Consider the following 15,171-nt stretch of genomic DNA (forward strand, 5'->3'; position numbering starts at 1 on the left):
GGAGGAAATCTGCGAATGATGTTTCCTTATTTGTTTTCCTCAGTATATAGTTCATCCATTGTGGCACAGATCAATAAAGGCAAATCCATTGATGTATGCATGTAGACGAGGTCAGGTGTGCTGCCTACTTAGGAGATATAACTCCGACTTTTGAAATTCGGTGAAATTCTACCGTAGAATATACACTGTCACACCTTGTATTTTAATTTGGAACTTGTCCCGTGACAAGTGGAAACATGGGAGTAGATCCGGTTTGTATTGACCTTTGAAAAGCACTGTAAACTCCCATTGTAAAGGGTATTTGGTTTTTCTTACTGAGCATAGTCCAGACTGGATATCACAATGTATTGGGGAAGTGAGTGAGTTTAGTTTTACGTCGCACCCAGCAATATCCCGGCTATATTGCAGCGGTCTGCAAATAATCGAGTCTGAATCAGACATCCAGGAATAAACATCATGAGAATTGATTTGTGAGATTGGGAACCGATGACATGTGTCAACCTAGTCAGCGAGCCTGACCACCCGGTCCCGTTAGTCGCCTCTTACGACAAACCTTTTTGCAAACATTCTACCCCGGACCTTCACGGGTCCCTCTGATAATCGTCTTCTTCACATTTGTTGAAATGTAGTTACATTTGGATCATCACTGGCTGGGTAGTAGTAATACATAAAGTCAAAGCGTTGACATCCTTTATAGTATCGAGAGAAACCCTATGGTTATTGTCAACACAAGAATGATTTTTTAGCTACATTCGTATTGAAGAGAGACTGAGACACATCAACGTAGAGTGAGTTCAGAACTTCTGTTGCGTTAATCATCCGTTAGGTTGGGGCATGTTATCTTAAAATTTAGAAGCAGCGGTCATCCAACTCCTCATTTCATGCCTTTGGGCCGAAAAGGAGAGCAGGGTAATGTCTTGTCTCACCCCGGAACCACGGAACGGCAATGACCATCGCAACCCCAGTCACTCACCGACGGAGATTCCAACCCAAGCACAGTTATGACAACAACCAGTGCTGTTTGTTGTCTAAAGCCTTCGACCATCCGTTTAGGAACTGATCTTCAGCAACCCATGCTTGTCGTTAGAGCCGACTAACCGGATCGGGTGGTCAGACTCAGTGACTTGGTTCACATGTATTAATGTATCCAAATTCCGTAAAGCCATGGTTGTTTTCTTGATCACTTGATTGTGTGGTCCAGATTATATACTGTATCCATGAAAAGTTTAGAATCACTACTGTATATGTAGCCCCTTACTTCAGTCAACTGTTCTAAACTAGACTTCAAAATATTCAATACTGTTTAAACGTACAGTATACGCATGAACTGATGTATTGTAAAACGAATTTGCAGCTTTGAAAAGATTACTGTCGTGAGTCTCATACATGATGAAAGTCAGTAAATTCTTTGCAAGACTTTACACCAAAAAGCAGCTGTTCACATGCACGATATTTGCTGTATTGCTGTATGGTCATCGTACCATTCATCTACAAAAGGGTTTGTAATTGGTTCCCCCAGGTTGGTAGAGAAATTCATCTTCGATGTAACCATATACACATAACCAAAAGTGAGTTTAAACTTTTGATGGGCAGTATATGGATATATAGACTGCGGTGTGACCACATGACATACACATAACCAAAAGTGAGTTTAAACGTTGATGGGCAGTATATGGATATATAGACTGCGGTGTAACCACATGACATACACATAACCAAAAGTGAGTTTAAACTTTGATGGGCAGTATATGGATATATAGACTGCGGTATAACCACATGACATACACATAACCAAAAGTGAGTTTAAACTTTGATGGGCAGTATATGGATATATAGACTGCGGTATAACCACATGACATACACATAACCAAAAGTGAGTTTAAACTTTGATGGGCAGTATATGGATATATAGACTGCGGTATAACCACATGACATACACATAACCAAAAGTGAGTTTAAACTTTGATGGGTAGTATATTGATATGGGTAAACTGTGGTCATGTAACTGGAATATTGCTGCCAACCAAACTAACGCATTCGGCATAAGATGACATGCACGAAGTTACCGATGGACTTATTTCTCGCCTTTAAAGAGCAGCGTGGTTGTTGTGACTATTGTCATCGGGAAATTGCGTTGATGGCGTGTTGTGCCACTTATTGCCATGGAGGATGGAATGCCAAACATTCTAAAGGCAAGAAACAACTGTTTAATGACAGCAAAACACTCCTGATAAATCAAGGTTACAAAAAACTTTCGTTTCTCGAGATTGTTCGAAGAGTAAGAAAATAGCCATGACAATTATCAGAATGATAATACTGTACTGCTTCATACTTGCAGATCGAAATAATTTGTTTATATGTATCCAACTTGTATTCTGCTTTTGTTACTTTTAAAATGGTCTTGGGGTTCTTCACTTAACAACCTTACCACAAGTTAACAAGAACATGCCTCTGGACAGGAAGCATTGTGAACTCATCTTGTTGAGGAAACCTACACACGGCAACAAACGGGAAAAAATTCAATAAATCAACAAAAAATAACATTATTATGTGTCTGATTATTTTCTCTGATGTTCAAGTTCGATTTTCGTGTTTTTGTGACTCTTGTTTGGAGTTGACTGGTCTTCACTGCAGAGATGCAGGTATAAATCTATGATTTTATCATCAAATATTTGCTCATTATGCCATTTACAGGGAGACATAAACACCCTATTGTCCTTCTGTAGACTGTTCGTCTTCAAAGTTGAGTAACTTGTCTCATAATCTGATAAAGTTTTCTATATATTCCAGTCAGCATTTATTTCAATATTCTTATCATCACTTAACTATGAGTAGACTGACTGTGGCAGAATAGCACATACAGAACTCGCTTGTAGCGAGGAAGATCTGGCCTTGCTACGCGACTGGGTTCCAGTTCCACGGTGTTCCTTGTTTAAGTCCATTATGAATGATACAACTAGAACTGGCCAATGTCCATCCAACTAAATAACTCACCTATGTGTGGTACACTTCAGCATATCCGGATGAGAACAATTTTAATTTAAAACTAGCAAGCTATCACATAAAGATATCTTCGTAGAGATACAATACATACGGGGCAAAGATCGCCAGTAGCTAAAGGTCAAATCAACAGGAACTGCTACAGCTTTACTCATACTCATTACTCAAGCTGTATGCGATTATCGTTTTGCCAAAGTAGTCCACGATGAAACCCAGGCAGTGATGAACAATCCTTGAATGATGGGGTCTTACGCAGGGTAATTGTTTCACACTATTTCAGGCCTTTTATGGGTACATCTACCAACAACAAACGGGGTGACCATTGCGACTGCTCAATACAATTGACTTAAAATCCCTTATAGGTGTAACCGATACTTCATGTAATTTCAGGCATTCTATTTAAACCTTTTTTGCGTTCTGTTTTAGCTAACAATTCCACCATTACCAGGTATCCAAGAGAAGACAAGGCGTTGTGATTATAGCCTTAAAGTTTCATTCTTAGGGTACCGAAGTTACTCACAAAAACCCAAGCACCTACAGGAAGGGTACATTGATTGGCTCAATTATGTTTGAGGTAAGAAACTTCCGAATGCAACTTGCCCTTTAGCTTTAAATTGAGCTAGAACAAGTGAGCTGAAGAGACACCACATGGACACACATTTATCTCTGCCAGTGTGCCTCACCCCTATTTAAAGAGCACCTAAAGGAAGCCGCCAGCAATCCTAACCAACATGGCAGTCAGAATAATTGGGTTCAAGGAGGTCCACGTAAACACAAAATACTCTCGGCCAAAAAACCCGCATACAGCGACATGCCACCGTTTACGGCCACGTTGATAGCGAAGTGCTTGTATGAAACCTTTCCCTGAAAATAATTGTATACACAGGGACCACAGTGATGTAGTAATCTTTAAATTTTCAATAACAACATTAGCATGTATTGTTGCATAGCTGCTATTTTAACGTGAGAAGTCCATATCATGTAGGGGTGACGGTCACGCCGTTTCACCGGCAGCTATTTCCTGAAATACTGGACGTGTTCGAATTCATTGCTTGCAAGGGCATTTGTAAACTATGGTCACGTGCCGTCAATTAGCAGTAAAGAGAGTTACCTAACCTAGTTCGTGCTGCCGGATAACAATAGGATTGGTCATTGACATATTCCAAAATGTATTATTTTATTGATTACATTCAACAGTAACCGTTCAGCAGTTTTGTATCTTGGCCAAAATAACACATATATCAATCATTCCCAAACAATTCAGCCTCTGTCAGTCTTAATACCAATGTGGCATGTTTGTCTGACACTTTGATCCTGATTATATAATCAACAGACAGGGTTGAAATCGGACTCGAAATTGTCTGTCAGTTCGAATAACTACCGTGCCTCTACACAGGGTTGTATGTCTTTTTATATATACCGTGTTTCGATCTTGTGCCATATGTTCTAAACAAATGACTTAAGTCAAACTAAATGGTCAATGGTACCTCAACTTTTATTGATAGTCTTCCCTTTCCGTTGTTCTTCATGTTTCTGAAATTCAGGCACAGGAAGACCAGGTATCGTCTTTAGTTTCTTTAGATTAGAATTTGAACCTTTGTAAATGTTCCATTTCCTTTTTGTAAATTTCTTCCACTGGAGACGTACTTCAGGGAGTGAGTGAGTGAGTGCGTGAGTTTGGTTTTACGCCTTCACGGGTCGACACCACAGGAACGACGACTGATTAGTTGATTAGTAGAATATCAAACTAAGACTGTGATAGACTGTCCCTGTTTGATGAGGTCGTAAAATGATTCACAATGCATCTGGCTCACTGGTTACACCTCTTAATAGTCTTATGCGTGTTTTTTCCGGTTGTTCGGTGTAGTTCTGTAACGTATTGATTCTTATGTGATTTCGTGCGGCTTGCATGACACAAAGTGGCCGCAATTGTTAACGTTATACGTCCATAATTATCATTACTACGAAATTACGCAACTTATTGTTATGGTTATTGGTACAATATTTATGCTGTGACATATCTGATGTTAAGATACGTTTTCCATGTGTACATTCCGATTCCAAGCTGATACTCCGATTGCATTAAGGGGTACTGACAAGCAAAAAACAAACTGGAGTTTAAGGATTTATTAACATTAGACAATAATGGAAGCAGTGAAGCTGGACATAGGAAGTGCTCAGTTCAAACCACTCAAAGTGTAAGCCTAACAGGCGAATATGCACACCTCTGCAAAATATCTGGGCCTCCCTTCACAAAGCATTAAGGTGATCTTAAGTCACCAAGGTGAAAGTAGCCCTAGGTACACATCTGAATCGATCTAAGTACACAAAGAAAAAGAAAATGTCTACAGAGGTTAAAGTGACGCCAGAGTGAACATATTAACCACATGTTATGTAACCTACCCGGGAGGATCCGGGTCGGATTTGTCTCTCAGTAATCCATGCTTGTTGTAAGAGGCGACCAACGGGATCGAGTGGTCAGACTCGCTGTCTTGGTTGACACATATCATCATATCCCAACTGAGTAGATAGATGCTCATGCTGATGATCACTGGATTGTCTGATGTTGTTGGGTACTGGTTCACAGACGGCGCCATAGAGCGGAGACGTTCTGTGCAACGTTAAACAACCAAACAACCAAACAATGATACGTCACCAAGAATGATATGTACAATCCAGCCCCCAGACTAAGAGCATAAGTTTTTACAAGCTTTATACCACATATGTCTTTATGACAAGCACACTCCCCCCCCCCCCCCCCGAGTAGTCATTTGACCACTTAAAAGCACTAGCCAAGGCTGGGAACTGTGTTTCATATAATACACGTAACTTACAGTATGTATTATGTACTGGGCGGTGAGTAGCCTAGTGATCAAGACGATCGTTTTTCACCCATAAGGCCGGGTTTGATTCCCCCAGATAGGTATAATAGCGTGAAGTCCGTCTTCACTGTAATAGTATTGGAAAAGCGGCGAAGCATCATATTCTTTAGCTGTATTGAGTATAATCATTCATCAGGTACTAGGTATTTAGTTACTTCAAGAAAGGTTACTTAAACACTTACACCATGAAACAGTACAGACACAAGCCAAACTGAATGTCGTCACATGCGCGATAAATTGTTGAATTAGAGTTAATGTTAACAGGTTTGACAGCACAATTCTTCCGTTTGTCAAACTGCAGCGAGTCATCTTCGTGAAAAGAGTCTCGTATTTTCACTGTCCTTCGATACAAGTTTTTACGTTCTCAACTATTGATTTTAATATTAATATAAATTAAATTGTTCTGGTCACGATATGGCTGCAATACTGCTGGCGTTACGCTAAACATTAACTCTTCGTGAAGGAATGGTTGGCGAACACATCAAGATCCAGCAAATCTGGTATAGAAATACGGCTGATGCCTGAGTCAACTTAAGGAGATACAACAGATCTACGACTCTCATACTGATAATCAGTTTACCAATGATACAGTCAGCAGAATGATTGGAACACGCACTGGAATTAAACGCTGTCAGACATTTTCCTGTAACTGAATGAAAATCCGGACATTAGTCCAAGCAGTGGATTAATCTACTTCCAGGTATATTTCAATCTTTACTGGGGCCTTGTTTTCAGCATGTGGCCATGTCAACGACGTTGGATCACTGGTCTGGTGGACCACCGACAGTGGCTGTGGCTGACCAGTGGGGTTGTATGTATAACAACCGTTGAACCACCATCCTGACTGGCTGATGTTGGGGCAGTTAGAGCCGGAATTATCATTGTCATAGGTAGAAAAGGGGACACCCACAGAGTTGACCAGTTCGTCCATCAGCTGTCGATTGTCGGTATCCCAGAAGTTTTCTGATGAGGAACTATAATCGAATTTGTACAGGTCTTCCTCTCCGTAAGCCTGCAAACGGAACAAAACACTTGTAAAACTACGCAAAAAAACTATTTTACTAATCTCTGGGAGTGAGAACATGTGTTTGATACCATTTGAACAACATTACCGTTATATAAGGGCGTTTCATTTCGATTTGGGAGGAACGTTCAAACTGCCACAGGCATTAAAAGACGTAAACGTAAAATCCATATGTACGACTATGGCTGAGATACCTAGATTGCAATCAAGGACCAAAGGTTTCTCGGGGGGCCAAAAGATGCAGATACGTACAACGAATTACGGGGTCTCAGACGCCCGGGCCACTCGGTCAATAGGAGAGGATCAGAAAATATACTGACTTAGTGAAACACACACACGCGCCCGCAGTACACGAGCATGCATGCTGCAATATACGTCAAATATTCGTGATGCAGTTTCCAGCTCATTACTATCCATCGTCATGCATGACACTCCACTTTCTCCCCTTCGACTATGACATAGAAGTATGGAAGTACCTTAAACACGTTATAGAAATGTTGCCTCCAATGCAGGGATCCATAATCTTGGAAATATGCCATAACGACAAACTTATGATCTCGATTTGTGGTCACACTGTGCAGCATTTCCAGCCCCGCCCAATAGTTTCCTGGAGCAACCAAACAGCACATGGACATACATAACTGACAAAGACACTTTTGAACCAAGGTAACCTAATTCTTTTAAATACACAATGAAAATGGTCTGAGTAAAGTACATATTCTAGTACATTGAAATATGTTAGTAGTGCAACTCCGCAACTCTACCTACCATTCTCCTCCAGATCTCCAAAACCATGCTTGTACTCTTCCCAAGACCTTGCAAAATCGACATACGGCTCATACAATCCTCTGCGCATGAAGTGCGTGCTTCCCTTGTACGCCATTTTACAGAATACTTTGTATTTCACGACTGAATTGTTGGGCTGGATGTAAAACAGGCCCTCCTGACCTGTGTAATGATCAGTGTTGTGACCCTCGGAGCAATCTGCAGTGAGAACTCAACATCATTGAGTCTGCTAGGTGAAAGATATATTTCGACCAAGTCTGTGCATGTATTTAGAAACGTCTTTCATAAATATAAAATATATTTGCTTTTTCTAAAACAACGTATACTTTCAAAAAACAAATATCGTTAGTAGGTATGGCATCCTGAGGTTGAGTATGGGGTACCGACTCTTTGAGCTGGATGTTAGAGGAAGGGTCCAAGTGATGCATGTCTACATTAAACTTGATGACACATTCGAGTACGGCTACAGGTCGCATCAAAGAGCATAATCAGGTCGAATTTGGATTATTTGAAATTTTTTCTCGTATGGGCCTTCTGAAATCGTGACTTGTTTAGATTCGGTTCTTACTTGAACGGATTTCATCACGCCTATCAATTATTCAGTCTTAACTTTGAACGCAGTTTCCTGACAAATGGCATGAGTTTAGTTTCAAGCCACACTGAGCATTATTTCAATATGTGGCGTCCGACTGTAAATAATCGAGTCTGGACCAGACAATCCAGTGATCAACAGCATGAACATCGTTCAGTAGAACTGGGAATACGTACGTCAATCAATTCAGCGAGCCTGACCACCCTATCCTGTTAGTCTCCTTTGACGACAAGCATGGGTTACTGAAGGTCAACATTCTAACCCGGGACCTTCACGAGTCTTCAAGATAAACAAACATTATTATGATTGAAGGATATGCACTATCGTTTACAGTTACCTTGCATAAGGCGTTCACACCATTTGCCAATAAAACCATGGAAACACCTGCATCCATAAGTGGCATTTATGAACATCCCTTCATTCTGACACCGGTAGGCATCCCTCTGCAAAATGTGTACATGACAATTTATCTACAGTAGTCCCGGTAAATGCAACGATATAAAAAGGTCAAAGGTCAATGGTGGGATGTCGGATCCTGAAATCCTCTGAATGTTACCATGGCAGATACAGGAGATATGTCCATGGAAAACAATATTGCAACATTATTATGTTTAAACCCCATAGAGTCATTTATATTCATATCATAATTATGTTTGTTTGTATGTAAGATTATTTTTACCCTTACCAGACAAGCCGGTGATCAACACAATGAGCATCGATCTGCGCGATTGGGAACCGATGACATGTGTCAACCAAGTCATCGAGTCTGACCACCCGATCTTGTTAGTCGCCTCTTACGACAAGCAGTCACATTGGATGGTCAGAATAGTTGACTGGGTTGATAAATGTAATCATATCAGAACTATGTAGGTAGCTAATAAGCTGACATCAGTCACAGGATTGTCTGGTCCAGAGTCACCGTCATCTCACCGGGAATACTGCGACGAAACAACAAACAATCACGCAAACATGAGTGAGTGAGTGAGTGAGTGAGTAAGCTGAGTTTTAGGACACTTTTAGCAATATTCCTGCAATATCAGGTACACCAGAAGTGTGCGTCACACATTGTACCCATGTGGGATTCGACCCCGGGTCTTCGACCAGACGAGCGAACGCTTTAACCACCAGGCTACCCCACCGCCCCATTGCAAAAATGAGCATCAATCCAAGCAACTCGTATACGAGAATATAAACCCTTAACCACGCCATGAAGGTAGACAACCAGATTGATTATACGCTTCGTTCAACAACAATACCCTGAATCCGTCTGACAGGCAACATACAGGACCATTTACTTACATTGAAATGTCTGTACCACTGATGAGGGCAGCCCCCGTCTTCCTGCCTCCTGTCAGAGTTCAGGAAACAGGTGAAGTACTGGCCCTCCTGTTTGACGCTGAAAGACTGACAGCTGTGGTCTCTTGCGCACAGAATTCCACAGGCTGTAATGGTGAGTCCTATGATTCTTTGGAATGTACTGGCGGAAAGGTTTGGGTCGTAACACGAGTTGACCAAGGTGAAGTTCATATCGGCAAAGATAACGGGTGTCGTCATCACAGCAATAAAAAGTCTCAGCATTCTCAAATTGTGCAGTCTGTTTAACAAAACTGGTCTAAAATGAGATACGTTTATGTATGTTAATAGGCGGATATAAATAATAGCTGAAAATCGGAAAAGCCATACGAATACCAGCAATAAGAGTACACGCGAATCATCTCTTTAAGAATGTATAAAACTTGCTGTAATGTATAAGACTGTTATGGATTACATAACGCGATGCCTAAACTTCAACATCTAAAGTGATAGTGGAAATGTCAGATAAAACTGATGATCAATACCCGAAACTGCCAAATGCACAAAAACATTGACAGCTTACACATAGAGATACTATGTGTTTATAATTAACATTCCATATATGCCGACCCGTCTTCCCAAAACACATTTCTTAATAAATGTTTGAATTAGGATGAATTATAGGGCATCCGAGACAGAATATGGCATCCGTAAAGGGAACTGAGTGGTTGGTTACGTCCATGTGAGGATCTGTACAACCAGGACGGTAGAGGCTGACTAAAGTCGTTGCACGTAACGGCCACGTTTACACACACAAATGTCATGTCCACGACGTAAAACACGTGTCGTTCATTTAATACTTTTGCTTCTGATACGATGGGCATCAAAATGGAATATATAAGTCAAATGTACTCACACGTCCTGCAACGAAGTTTCAGAGCTTGTGACTTATTCTGATCAAAGCAGAGTGCACAGCCATGTATTTACACGTGACGCTACATTAGTTGCCTATGTACTAAGTAACAACAGTTATATCTATTGGCGTTAAATGTGCTAATCATGTGTGCACGATTGATAATTTTGAAGGTTACACAGACGATTGATGAGTCCCCAATAATGTACATAAATGCATATTTCTGAGAACAGTTGAAACAATTCTTCGATTTCTTTTGAGTACAAAGGCTGATATTTACATATGCAATGTGCTGCTTATGGATCTCACAGATCCAAGTCACCAAGTGTGACTTGGATAATTATTACCATCTGATGAGGAATGGAAATTATCATGTAAAACATGCTGGCGGGGAAAATTCTTCATCGCCCGGTACTGGTAAAACTGATACACACATGTGAAATTATACTAAGATACTTCTGTATATGGATATAGAACCATAGTTAAGCAAGCATCTTGAGGCTTAGGTGATCTCCCTTTACTTATAATTATGCCTCATGAGGACACGTAGCCCAAACGGCTTCGGTGACCTCCTCTTACTTATGCCATGTCTCATGAGGACACGTGGCCCAAACGGCTTCGGTGACCTCCTCTTTCTTATGCCATGCCTCATGAGGACACGTGGCCCAGGCGGCTTAGGTGACCCCCATCCCATTTTTCCTTTTCGTCACGATCCATGCAAAAGTATGGCGAGGTCATCTAAGTCGCATGGGCCATGTGTCTCCATGGTGTGGATAAGTATGGATACTCCATAAGTATGGATATGTCACTAAAGCTTTAACTGAGCGAAAAACCTTGAACGCTTTTTGTCAAAATATTCTCAAGGCTACTGGGTAACACATCTTGTCCCAGAATACTGAGATCAATGTATGTATTTTCTCAGCATTTCGTTTGTGTACTAAAAGCACTTATCACACAGTATGTGTCTTTATCTAGTGTTGTTTTGAAAATATAGGATATGCATAATTACTGAGTCGAATCAATATTTTTCTCTTCGTTGTAAACATTCCTTAATGAATATTGATCCAAAAACCAAACATCTTACAATGAGTGTCAACAGTGCTGACGTTAGCAGTCTTACAAAGATATAAGATAGATCAACCCTAGTGGAAAGCCTAAAAAGCATCTCTTTCCTAAAAAGAGAAGGCGTCTTTTTAAACTTTTAACAACATGGTTGTAAGAGATTGCCACACAAATATGTCTGAAAAGGTGGTGTCAAATGTATCAAAATGTTGTTAAGAGAGAGAGAGAGAGAGAGAGAGAGAGAGAGAGAGAGAGAGAGAGAGATTATCTATTGTTTGTGTACGAGCTAACGATGCAACGTCTGTTACATCTGATCACTTTCCATATTACAGCTATATGGCGGCGGCCTGTAAACAATCGAGTCTGGACCAGACAATCCACTGATCAACAACATGAGCATCTTATAACAAGCACAGTTGCCTTTTATGGCAAGCATGGGTTGCTGAAGGCCTATTCTACCCCGGGACCTTCACGGGTAACAAAAAATCAGCCATTTCGGAACACATCACCAAATTTCCTGTCCACAAAATCATTTGGGACACTATCAAAACACTCTCCAACAACAAACATGATTACAAGTAGAGAAAATTGGCAGAGGCCATTCACATCCGCAGACACAACCCTTCCATAAACAGGGATCAGGGTATATTTTAACCTAACCAATTCGACACTTTAACCAACAAATATTACTCTCTCTCTCTTCCTTCACTAATCTTCCATTATCTGGTCCCCTCAACGCTGTAATCCCCCCCATCCCATCCCTGGCTTCACACTAATCACTGGTTATATGAACAACTCTAGTTATATCCTTTGATGTTTTTATTATCTCATCTCCTCAAATATATTATTGTTAATTTCGTCAGCTATAACTCATGTACCTGTATATAAACTGTTACACCTTGTCCTCCCATATGCTGGAAAACGGTATAAGAATCCATACCGAAACGTCGCCATTGTGAAAATAATGAAGTTGATCATCCATAAAACTTGTTCCTTCACCTTTAAAAATCTTAAGGACAAAAAGTTCAAGTTATTGAACAAATTCAGAATTACCGGTGATAAACAATTACTGATTGAATACATTAAGCTCAGAAATATGTACAGATGCATGTGTAGAAGTAAGAAACAACAATACCAAGATCGACAGACAAATGAATTGACTGATGTGGATATCTACAACAGGGCGTTTTAGCAAAAAGTAATGAAAGTGTCAAGTAATAGAAAAGTAGAAACATCTATAGGCCAGAACGAGTGGACCGAATGCTTCAAAGGTATTTTGAATATAACAGGTAATTCGGTAGATCAACTTCATCTCGACAACGCAGGGGAAACTCTACGTGACCACTGCAGTCTGTTATGTGAGGATGACGACATTACGCATCTGATAAATAGGGACATATCCGGACAAGAGGTCGAGACAGTTATTTGGAACTTAAAGGACGGTAAAGCACCAGGTCCAGATGGTATAAAGCCAGGAATGGTAAAATGTTGTAATGACTTCCTTACTCCGCATCTTACGGTCATCTTCAACGAGATATTAGCTACCGGAAACTACCCCACTGAGTGGGCCGAGGGTATCATCGTACCTTTCAGAAAAAAGGCGACGTCAACGAGGTGAATAATTATAGAGGCATATGCCTCATGGATGGTTTTTGGAGAATATTTTGATCAATTCTAAATGAACGCTTACAATTGTTTGCAGATGTTTACGATGTTCTCCGAGGCCCAAGCAGGATTCAGGAAGAATTACAGTACAACCGACAATATATTCACTCTTCAAAGTTTGATTCAGAAATAGCTCTCAAAACGCGGCGGTCGCTTTTATTGCATATTTGTGGACTTTAAAAAGGCCTTGGATTCCATTAATAGAAAGCTTCTTTGGTACTCACTAATAAGAAACGATATCCATGGCCGAATATTAACTGTGTTAGGGAACATGTATGCTAAAATACAGTCAGCTGTGAGAATAGGTACTAACTCAATTTCTGACTGTTTCCAATTGTGTGCGGCAAGGGTGCGCTTTCCTTTTTACAATATTCATTTCAGAATTACAAATCATGTTGGAAAATGCTGACCTTAGAGGTATATTCGTCGATCCTGAATTTATTGCAGCTCTTTTTGTTACCTTTTGCCGATGACTTATGTATCTTCGACGATTCGGTAATTGGTCTTCAAAGAAAAATAGACATTCTACAAAACTACTGTGTGACATGGGGAGTAGAAATCAACATGAATAAAACAGAAATCCTAGTCTTTCGAAACGGAGGATTCTTACGAAATTCTGAGAAATGGTATCTACAAGGATCACAGATAAAATGCTCAACATATTATAACTATATCGGAATAACGTTCTCTACTCGACTGTCATGGACATTATCTACTGAGGAGACCGTTACTAGTAAAGCTAACAAGGCCATAATGGCTATCAAACGGTTATCCTACAAATATCCAAATATGTCTGCAAGTGTTCTTTTCAAGCTCTTCGACAGTAAAATAAAACCAATACTACCTTACGGTGCAGAAGTATGGGGTTATCAGGACAGAGAAGTTATTAACAAATTCCACTCTAATTTTTGTAAATTCGTTCTCAGAGTAGGTAAGCATGTGTCTAGTAACGCAGTATTAGCAGAATGTGGTCGATATTGTATTAATATTGAGTATCAGAGTAAATGCATCCGGTAGCGGTGTAAACTGTTATGTATGCCTACTGATAGGTATCCAAAACAAGCTTATATTTTTATGAAAAAGCTTGATAATTGTAACAGAATTACCTGGGCATCTTATATTAGGACATTGTTAAACATGTATGGCTTTGCATTTGTTTGGGTAAGCCAAGAAGCTGGTACTGGCAATGACTTACTAGTTGTATTTAAACAAAGACTTATAGATTCTGCAAAGCAACATATCTTCAGCAAAATAAATGAGTCAGTTCATTTATCTTTTCATAAATCATTAAAGTCATTTTTGGAGTTTGAGTACTATATCTCCAATGTACAGCTAAGGGAGCATAGACCTTATTTATGCTTATTACGTATTCAACAATTGCCAGTCCTAGAGATGACAGTGGAATCAGAACACTAAAAGCTAACAGAATTGTGTTGCCTGCACTGAAGTTTTTTAAAAAGAATCCTGCATTGCAAGGCTCGTGACTTTCTTCGCATAACGGCTCCCATGGGTGCGAGTGTTTTCGACGATCTTGCGGGCTGGTTATGGAGATTCTACGTCCGCTTTTCGACATTTGTAGGAAATAAGGTTTTAAATCACTACCATTTTCAAAATAATATATTTCTATATAACTAATCACTTTAAATCTTTAACATCGAGACTGTATTCCATATATCTGGGCATATTTTAGTTTGACGTTGTATTGGATCATTTATATTTTTTCAGTGCAGTTATTTAAACATTCCAGCAGCGACACTACAGCAAGGTTGCACGCATGTTACGTTTAAAAAGTATTTTAAGTGATTTATGAGCATATGTTTGGAGAAAAATGCAGCTGATTTGCATAATGCACGAACCCCATGTATGAAGTGTTCATTTGCATATATAAGGTCTACCGCAGGCATATGTGTTTAACGACCCGTGAAGGGTAGAATAGGCCTTCAGCAACCCATGC

At 40.0% G+C, this 15,171-nt stretch overlaps 1 protein-coding gene across 1 annotated transcript; it reads right to left on the reverse strand.

The window, feature by feature from the left end:
* Positions 1 to 6,567: 6,567 nt before the first annotated feature.
* On the reverse strand, positions 6,568 to 9,862 carry LOC137283249 (fibrinogen-like protein 1). The gene is made up of 5 exons (XM_067814676.1): positions 9,584 to 9,862; positions 8,622 to 8,727; positions 7,675 to 7,890; positions 7,383 to 7,513; positions 6,568 to 6,894 (listed from the first exon to the last, which is right to left on the reverse strand). The coding sequence occupies exons 1-5, from the start codon at positions 9,860 to 9,862 to the stop codon at positions 6,568 to 6,570; spliced, it is 1,059 nt and encodes a 352-aa protein (XP_067670777.1).
* Positions 9,863 to 15,171: the final 5,309 nt, after the last annotated feature.

The sequence above is a fragment of the Haliotis asinina genome, chromosome 5, assembly GCF_037392515.1.
Source record: "Haliotis asinina isolate JCU_RB_2024 chromosome 5, JCU_Hal_asi_v2, whole genome shotgun sequence".
In the NCBI taxonomy this organism is placed as follows: Eukaryota; Metazoa; Mollusca; class Gastropoda; order Lepetellida; family Haliotidae; genus Haliotis; species Haliotis asinina.